This window comes from Lactuca serriola, chromosome 8 (genome assembly GCF_051521515.1).
Source record: "Lactuca serriola cultivar US96UC23 chromosome 8, Lser_US96UC23_V15, whole genome shotgun sequence".
Lineage (NCBI taxonomy): Eukaryota > Viridiplantae > Streptophyta > Magnoliopsida > Asterales > Asteraceae > Lactuca > Lactuca serriola.
The window spans coordinates 97775372-97785526 of record NC_136415.1 but is presented as its reverse complement, the minus strand read 5'-3'; the positions used below and the strand labels follow the sequence as shown (position 1 = coordinate 97785526).

Sequence of the window (10155 nt, the reverse complement as noted above, 5' to 3'; positions counted from 1 at the left end):
CATTACACTGAGAGATTAAAGAGATGTAGATCACTAGTGTAAATAAATGCAAGTTCCGTTTATGCTTATGTTCCTGTATTGACGATGACACCCCAAATGTTTTAAAATGAATAAAATATGTTTCTTCGAAAATGTTTTGATAACATATTTATTGTATCTTTCTGGGAACTATGAAAAGAAGTACTCTGATTTTTATAAAGCATAAACAAAAATCGGTATTTTCTGACCGTGAAAATGGGGATGTCACAATGGGTCCCTTTTTGTCTTAATTCCTTGGAATTTGGATAACTCCAAGTTAAAGATGGTTTTAGCTATTATTTTGGACCGTTAGTGGTGCATTATTTGTATGACCAACTTCCCATTTGACCATGCATGAATATTGTAGCATTTTGGTCCCATTTTAGACCTAGGTTTAGAGATGGTTGTGTTTGACGCATGCAAATGGATAAAGTTGGAAACTTTATCTATTAAGTCATTATTTCGATGTTATCTGGAAGGTTAGAGCCTTAATCTTAAGGGATTAAGAGCTTAATGAAAAGAGGATTCTGCCTCCGAGTTCGTGATAGCAACCAAGGATAAGTGGAGGCATAATTTTTGGCCAAGGTCACGATTGTTTTGTTATTTTATTGTAACAATGCGACTAGGAGCTGGGTCACACCATGAATGACCATTAACCGTTGAATTTGAACATTGACCGTTGCCCGTTGACTTTTTGACAAGTTTGACTTTTGGTCAAATCTTAATGAATTTGAGTGTCAGATGGTCTCAGTTAAGTGACTAGGTGGCTTGTGTTAGCTAATCCACTTGTAGAGGCTGTTGTCGAGATCTACTATATAGAACACTAGGCATCATTGTATGTTAGATTGTCTTTTTCACCTTCTACATGAACGACTATGATGTCCATAACACTTGTATGAAAGAGTAAGATCATAACAGGAGAGACTGCAGTGAGACTGTAGCATCAAAAGTGATAGTACAGATATGGTGGGATTGTAACATTTATATTGGGTATGTGTTATCTTGGGGAACTCACTAAGCTTTGTGCTTACTCCTTTAAGTTTAAATGTTTTCAAGTGGTTTGGCTGCAAAGGGAAAGACACAATTTGATTGCATCATGTCCATGGATCTGTTTTGGATGCTTCTGCTGATTTAATTTTACTATCCTTATTATTACTCTGGTTTGATCATGTTTTCAAATACCCGAAGAAATGAATGATTTGTTATACTTTTTGGGAATGAGATTTGCATGATTACCTTTATTTAAAAATTGATAATTTAGTTTGAAATTTCGGACATTACAATAAATTTGATTTTGTTGAATCTTCTTATAAATAAATAGGTATGAATTTGCAATGGAACAAATAACAACAAAATATATTACAGAAAAATAGTTATGATATTTGCTACGAATATAAAGCTATGAAATTTGCGGTGGAAAAATGGCTACACAAATATTGTTATAATGTTTGCTACGAAAAACGACTACAAAAAATGGCTATGAAATTTTCAATGTAATTATGATTATGAAAATTGCTATGGAAATATGGTCACTAAATAACATTTAAAAATCCTTTAAATCTTAAATACATTCTTAATTAAAATGGATGTTCGAAAACTATTAAAAAGCTCAAGCATAATAAAACATTGTTTAAAAGCAAACGATGGATAATGACAATCGATATCATGACACTTATTCATCAAATAAGTCTTTATTTCAAGTCTGATTAATGATATATTTTCTATGTTCGTATGGCTATCTTTTCTTCTCAATTCGCACCATGATATATGTTTCTCATGTATATATGTCAAAATAATACGTTTGGATAGAAAACTTATAACTTCATATAAGAGCTATACATTATAAAATCATGTATAAAAGAGTGCAAAAATATATATTAAATATAACTCTTTTCTTTCAACCATCTATATTATTTATATTTATACATCTTTATCAGGCCCCTCCTTATATAGTTTTAAACTAAGCTTTTGTTTAGGGCCTCCAATTCCAAGGAGCCCCACTAAACCTACTAGGGATTGACGGTTTGATTCTCGGCAGAACGTAGGTACGCAAAAACCATTCTTGGAACTGAAATTGAATGCGATTGTTCTTCTTCATCTCTGTCCTCTGATTTCATTATTCAGTCGCAATAGAAACCATTACCAGTAGTAGTCTACTTCAGATTCTCGGTTCTTTCTTCTTGGCTTTGATGATTTGAAAGGCTGAATTCTAAAAAGTTAAATGGTGTGTTCTTCTTCAGTTCTTACTCTGATTCTCTATTTCTCCATAACTGATAATTTTCCATTTTTGAATGTTGATTATCTATGCTGATTATTGCTTTTATTTTGATAACGGAAAAAGAAAATCATTGTATTTATTTGAAAGAGTTAACAAATCTTCTCAACTTTGAAAGCTAAAATCATAAATGTTTCCTCATCTCCCTCATCTTCTTTAACCATTTGACATAATTGTTAACACATAGTGATGTGAGGGTTAACTTTATTTCTTACATATATATTCACAAAACACGTATACATAAAAAAAATTAACTACCCCATTTTTAAACTTTTTAGTTTATTATTTTAGTCCCCAGCCCGGACAAGGGAGAGTTTATAACATTAAATGTAGTAATATCAAAGGGCCCGAAATTTTTGGTTCGCTTAGAGCCACGAAATTGGTTGAGCCGCCCCAGATCTTTATAGGGGAAAAAGTTGCATGCATACAATTATGTATTCTCTTCACTTATATACGAATATGAATGAATGCACGGTGATCATGATTTATGCAACATTATATATGCCTTAAAAGTTTTTTTTTATCTCAAAATTGTTTTACTTGTAAAATACACAAATACTTTATATTATGAAAAATAATAGATGATATATATCGCCACAAAACACACCTGTGGTTATTGAATGTATTCATGGCCATAAGCATTTGGAATGGAAAAAAAATAAGTATCAAAAGAAGCAAATGGATAAATGATTTTTTGCTACTATTAGGGAATTCACAAACGATAATAATTTGTTTATCAAAATAAAAAATTCAATGTTCGTCGTAAATGACAATGAACACTTGTAACTAGTTCGATGTTGAATTATTTACAAAAAAAATTGTATAAACAGAAACAAAACAAATAAATAATTATCTTCCAAAATTATTTTCATGTTTTTATTTACCACGTAGATGTCATATATACGCCTTAATATTTAACATTTTTAGTAAGTTTATTCATCAATTATATATAGTATTTAACATTTTAACAAGTTTATTCATCAATTATCTATATAAAAAAAACAAATAGATAAACTTTTTTTCAACCGACACATATAAGTATATAATATATTCCTAAACTAACAGCTAATTTCAATTATGTCCAGATTTAAACATTCGTCTTTAAAAAATGCATCACGTAATACCGTTGGATTTAGTTAGAATTGAACCCAATACAAATGAAAAATTAAATATTTTTCTATTTTTTGCTCTTATAAATATTTTTACTTAATTAAATAATAACATGTATCACATTTAATATTCATTTAATGATATCCAAATATATTAAAATGACACATGTTATCATTTAATTAGATAGAAAGATTTATATTCATTTAATGTTACATGTCTATCATTTAATTGAATAGAAAAATTTATAAAATGAAAAAAAAAGGTGTTAAATTTCTAAATACAAACAGATTACTCCAAGTCATTTTCCTACACTTGAATTTGACATAGTACTATAATTTACCGACATAAATAATAAATAATTCTGAAGATTCAATCAGGTACGGACTACGGACGCGTACAACTGTAATATAATTCCAAAAACAACCACTCATCCTCTTGAAAACAAAATCTAGCGGCCACTACCGATTCCAGGCTGTCACTGCAACACCACGCTGTCCCTGGACTTGATTACATATTCAAACTTACCCCATACAGCCTGGAAACATCCAATGGGTTCTGTATAATTAGTTAATTACCATTACAATATTACTATTAGCCACTTATGATTTTTCTAATTGTCAATCTGGTCCTTCTACTTTGTAGGTTCGACATTTCACATTTTTGCCCCTTCTATGCTCGAGAAAAGAGGTTAATACTTGATCACATATAACATTAACATACGATAAAAACATAATTTGAAATATTATTGAGCTATATAAGCTCAAATTTGAATCAATTTTATTCAGATTGCGGTTTATAGAATTTGAATATAAAATATGTGTCGTTCTCTAGCTTACAATAACTAGGCTTAAATTTTATCCCGCTTTTAATCCATATTTATGTGTGATTATTTATTTATTTATTTATTTTTATTTTTTTTGGTTAAGTGCAAAGCAAACTTGCTTCACTTTAACAAATTTTGATAGATATTTTCCACCTATTCGGCTTTCGCTTCAAACTTGTTTTATCATACATAACTTTAACAGACATTTTTAAGCTAATTAATGATCTATTTAGGACATGATATGGCACCATGAGGTAGGGGTGTTTTTATCATATATTTTCGGGATAATGACTTTAAAATGTAATATATTTTTCGATTTATATATATTTGGTCATTGATTTTTTTTTCGTCCCATTTACCCTTCAACTGTTAAACTGTACACATTCAGTATTTATGACCGGCTACTCTAGGTTAGTCGGTAAATTGACTTAATAGGGTAATATATTTTTTTTCATTTTGTACACATATAATCCTTAATATTTTTGTACACATTTAGTCATTAATATTTTTTTGTTGCAAAATAAGTGATTATTGTTTTTGTACTCATTTAGTACTTATGAATGATTTTTTAAGGGATTTTTTTTCAAACAAAATCTTACGTGAGACAATTATTAATGAAGTGTTTGGAGCTTTTGATCCTTATGTTCATCACGATCTCGACTACTTGGTTGTTTAGGTCATGTGTTCTGAACGTCATAACTTCTTCATACGATCTTGGATTTTAACGATATTTATATCCATGTGTTCATATTTTAGTCTACTACAACTTTCGTTTAGATTACTTCTGTTAAAAAGTAATGTTTTTTACTAACGATCTTTATATCCATATTTTTTTATGAATGCATATATAGATTTTTTTTATATAATCGTAAGTAAAAATATATTAAATTTTAACGGAAGTAATTTTAACGAAGTTGTAGTAGACTCAAAAAATGAACACGTAAATATAAAAATCGTTAAAATCTAATAGCATATGAAGAAGTTACGATGTTCATAACACAAAACCTAAGTCAAACAACAAGATCTACACAATCAAGCAATCGAGATCGTGATGTATATAAACATCAACAGTCTCAAACACCTCATCAATGTTTGTCCCACATAAGATGTCGTGAGAAAAAAAAAACCTTATATAAATCATTCATAAGTACTGAATGAGTATAAAAACAAAAAATGACTTATTTTGAAATGAAAAATATTAAGGATTAAATATATATAAATTGAGAAATATATTACCCTATAAAGTTATTTTTTCCAGGTAACCTAGAGTAACCAGTTATAAGAACATTTGAATGTGTGCAATTTAACAAGTTGAAGTGGTAAATATGAACGGAAAAAGAACTCAATGATCAAATGTATACAAATCGAAAAATATATTACCTAATAAGTTATTGCGTACTTGTCTTTTTCAATCGAATATCCACACATCGGTACACTTGGATATGATATATGGACAATAGGTCAATGTCAAATCAAACAAATTTAAATGAGCATCTGTGAAAAGAAGGTGTTGGAAAAAACAAGTATTGATGGATGAGGAAAAAATAAAATTCCCATACGAATATCTAAGAGGAGAAAAACAGATGACTAGTTAGTGTTATTATGCATCCAATTTTAGTACTAGTTACATTTTTGTTAGCTACATTTCATCTTAATTTACTATCTAAGCATAAAATTAACACTACTTCAAAACTATTTACATCTTAATTTGACAAAACACCAAAATTAAAACTACTTCGAAAATACTTTTCATCCTATTTAACACCAAAATTAAAAATCACATACGATTCCGATGAGTTTAAGGTTTTACGGATACTTTCTTGGTTCCTTGTATTTGTTTAGTTTTTATTATTAAGTGAAGTATTATCGACAGAAATGCAAAGAAAATGTCTGAAATATCGTATTAATTCATATTGAATGCCTTAAGGTAGGTAGTTACTTAGCATTAATAGTGCCTCAGTAAACTAGATAAATGGTTAGGTTAATCATAACAATTTAAACAATTAGATTAATATTTTGAATTAGTAACTCCCAACACAGACCACAATTGTTGTAGATAAACAAAACATTTATAGAAGGACGATGATGCGAAACACATAAGGCCACATTCGTGTCTACAACTCAACACAACGCCACCCCATGGTGGCATGCACGGTGGTGTCATTCTCCAGCTCGTCGCCACATCACTGTCATGAAAGCGTATAGCGAAGCCGGTCGGCTTACGGTGGACAAAATAAGAACTTTATTACTATAGTGGTCAATTCGCAATATAAGAGAACTATATTGGACTAATTTGCAATTTCCCTAAAACGTACAACCTTTAATAATGCAGTTTATCTTTTTGCTGTCTCTGTTGTAAACTTTAATAAATGCACACACCTACCCCTCCCGCTTCTTATTCTTACCAGATTAGTCCCCACAAATAATTGTTTCTGTAGCATCACTAACTTATTTGTTAACTTTATACGATAGAAAGGTTTTTATTAGTAAAATGGACTGTTGTTCAGAACTCAGACTTTAGAGAATTGCTCAAATTTGGATACTACAGTTATTAAATAAACTATAAATATATACAAAATGATAACTGGAGCTAAAAGTATAGTTTTTAATGCACATTATACAATCCCTTTTTCTGTATACAAGTATTTAAACTTGTTTCATCCCCTTTTTCATTACATGGGTTATACTATTTTACACACACGAATAAATTAAAGATGATTGGTTTATTATAATGTGCCTATGCCGTTAAATGTTAAATTCCAACTTTCGGATTAAATTTATAGTTCCGGAGAAGGCTCTTATATTCTTCTTCTTTATTCATTAATAATCTAATTTATAAAATGATTTCTACACTTTTTTCTTTTTTATAAAGCCAACCTATGCTTACTTTCTTTTAAATTTGGTGCTTTTTACTTTAGTTTTTGTTTTATTAATATTATTTTATTACATTTTCACTTAAACGTTAATTGATTTTTTTATTTGCTTACGGATTTTTTTTTTGTCTGAAAACTCATCTTTTTAAAATATTTCAATCATTTTTTCCAAGGCTTTTACAAAAAAATTTGAATCATGTCGAAGTGTTATTGCTCACTATTGCGTGAGATCAATTAATATCATATAGGTTACTCTCCATATCTTAGTAGTTTTTCTAATTATTTTATATTAATGACAATGCAAAAAGTTATGATGATCTAATGTTTCTCATTCTTAATGTGTAAGAAAAAATCGTACAAGCCAAAACGAACTCAAATACTAGTTGTTAGGGAAGTGATTCGTACATAATAGTTTTTTGCCATACACAACAATATATGTATTATAAAGTTGTACAATACAATATTTTAAAGCTCTAATTGTTATGTATGAAGGAAAATTATTGTGTACAAATCATCTAAGAATTTTCTTTAAAACTTGTCACTCTTGTGTCCACATGCATATTAGATAATAAATTATAGGCTTCTAAATATAATAATGAAAATATATAATCATTAAAATAATAAAGAGATAAATAGATAATCATTAAAATATCAAAAGTCTTAGTATCAGATAAGCATCTTTAAACCAATAACAATATAAAACCGTTAATTTTGCAACTAATTTACAATGTTATATTTTTATAAAATGCTTTATTTGTAGGTTAAATATTTACAGAAAAATAATAATAAATACTGTTTCTTTATTGTAAGACAGTTCATAAAATAATTTCAGAACAAATATACGATAATTTCATAATACATCTCAAAAAATTAATCGATGTTCAAAAAATAAATATCAAATTAACTAGAAAATTAAAGATGAAAAACACCATTTCATACTTCATTAATTATAAGATACAAAGAAAAAACAAAATTTAACCAGGATAAGATTTCTCTTTCACCTTTGTTGAAAATAAAACAAATATCTCTCTTTTCTTTCTTTTCCCTAAAAAGCTAATAAAAAGGAAAAATAATTGACAAAATATTCTAATTTCAAAGATAATAAAAGCTATTTAAAATTTACAGGCTTTCCTTGATCGTAGCCATAATACGATAAATACCATTTAACAAATTTTCTCAACCCGGTTGGCAAATCGGTTGTCGGTTTATACCCGAGTTTCCTTCGGGCCAAACTGATATTTGCATGTGTGAACGGAACGTCGCCGTTTCCAGGCATCTCCAACACGTACTTCTTCGCCTTCTTCTTCAAATTCTTCTCCAGTATACTCACCAACGTCGGCACCGTCACCGGCGACGTGTTTCCAAGATTAAATATCCGGTACGGCGCTGCTCCTCTCTTCTTCCCACCCGACCCGGTACTCTTACCAGATGTATCCAACGACGCCACACAACCTTTCACAATATCATCAATATATGTAAAATCCCGGGCCAAATCGACCCGATTTTTTCCTCTGTAGACAGTTATCGGTTTCCCCTGTAGAATATTCCGGGTGAAAGAGAAATATGCCATGTCTGGTCGTCCCCACGGGCCATAAACAGTGAAAAACCTCAGTCCGGTGATTGATAACCCGTAAATATGGTTGTATGTATGTGTAATCGCTTCACCGGCTTTTTTTGTGGCGGCGTAGAGAGACGCCGGTTGGTCGGTCCGGTCGGATTCGGAAAATGGCGACTTATCGTTTAACCCGTAGACGGAGCTGGAGCTGGCCCATACGACGGCGGGTTGTGGGTCGGCTGACTTGCATTGTTCAAGAAGCGTAACCAGGCCGGCGACGTTGCTGTGGACGTATGAGTGTGGGTTTTCCATGGCGTATCTGACTCCGGCCTGCGCAGCCAAGTGCATGACGTGGGTAAACGCCACCACGTCGAAGAGTTTCGCTAAAAGTTGCCGGTCGTTGATATCACCCTCCACGACGAAGACGTTGTGTGAATCTAGAAGACCACGTCGTGCCTTTTTCAACGATGGGTCGTAATAGTCGTTGAAGTTATCAACACCAACAACGCCGTCGCCGCGTTTCTTCAACGCCAGGGAGACGTGTGTTCCGACGAAACCGGCTGCGCCGGTAACGAGAACGGATATACCATTAGAACGACGGATCTGAGCAGATGAACGGATTTGTTTCTCCCAAAGGAGACCACCAATGCCACCGTGACCTCGCGACGTTGTGTGGTGGAGGTACCTGCTACCGGAATCAACGAAGCTTTGGATGCTCATATACGACGCCATTAGAGCTACCAAAAACAAAGCCCAGAGAAATATCGTGCTGGTAGAGGTGAAACACCGGTGAACCGCTCTGTTCATCGTGTAATGATGATGGGCACGCTCGATCTTAATTTTACCTGGGGTTGATGGAAACAGTTGTTCATCCAATTGCGGCATCTTTATAATCGATTGGGTATCTATAAAGAGATAATCTCTGGATTGAATTTCAGATATATCCGTAATTATACAAGCTGTAATTCGTTTTTGTCGGAACGAATTTGAAAGAAAACAAACTGGATATTGTTCTATTTCCTATTTGGTTATTTCCCTAAAAACGAAGAACAGGGTCTAGAAACAGATGCAGGGAACAGGCAAGAAAGTTTTCGTCTGCACCTGCTGAAGGAGATGGAGGAGACGACGGAGGTTATATAGTCGCCACCCATTTACGCGTGAACGCGTTAAAGGACGAGAGAGAGAGAGAGAGAGAGAGAGAGAGAGAGAGAGAGAGCTTTTCTGGTGGAGCAATTAGATTCAGAGGGACTGATTTGGATTTTTGTCAAAAGGTGTGTTATCATGACGTCCCTCTATTTATGTTTTTGTTGTTTTTATCCCCAAAATAATTTTTCTTTTCATTTAGGGAACGTAAATTTATGTCCACATGTGTAACTGCATATTTATTTGGTGAGTTATTTCTAATAACAAGAAAAGTTGTTGATGATGACATTTTTAGTATACTGGAAATACCATTTTTGGTATTGATGTGCTAAAGAACAAATAAATGGTTACCAATTGA

The 10155-nt window shown here is 31.8% G+C and overlaps 1 protein-coding gene across 1 annotated transcript; it reads right to left on the bottom strand.

The window, feature by feature from the left end:
• Positions 1-8011: 8011 nt before the first annotated feature.
• Positions 8012-9832, bottom strand: LOC145066035 (UDP-glucuronate 4-epimerase 1-like). Its single transcript, XM_079013187.1, has one exon. The coding sequence runs from the start codon at positions 9537-9539 to the stop codon at positions 8208-8210; it is 1332 nt and encodes a 443-aa protein (XP_078869313.1). The 5' UTR covers positions 9540-9832; the 3' UTR covers positions 8012-8207.
• Positions 9833-10155: the final 323 nt, after the last annotated feature.

Bases quoted from the DNA above. Each gene is read 5' to 3' on its own strand.
- LOC145066035 (XM_079013187.1), bottom strand. From the start codon at position 9,539: ATGCCGCAATTGGATGAACAACTGTTTCCATCAACCCCAGGTAAAATT.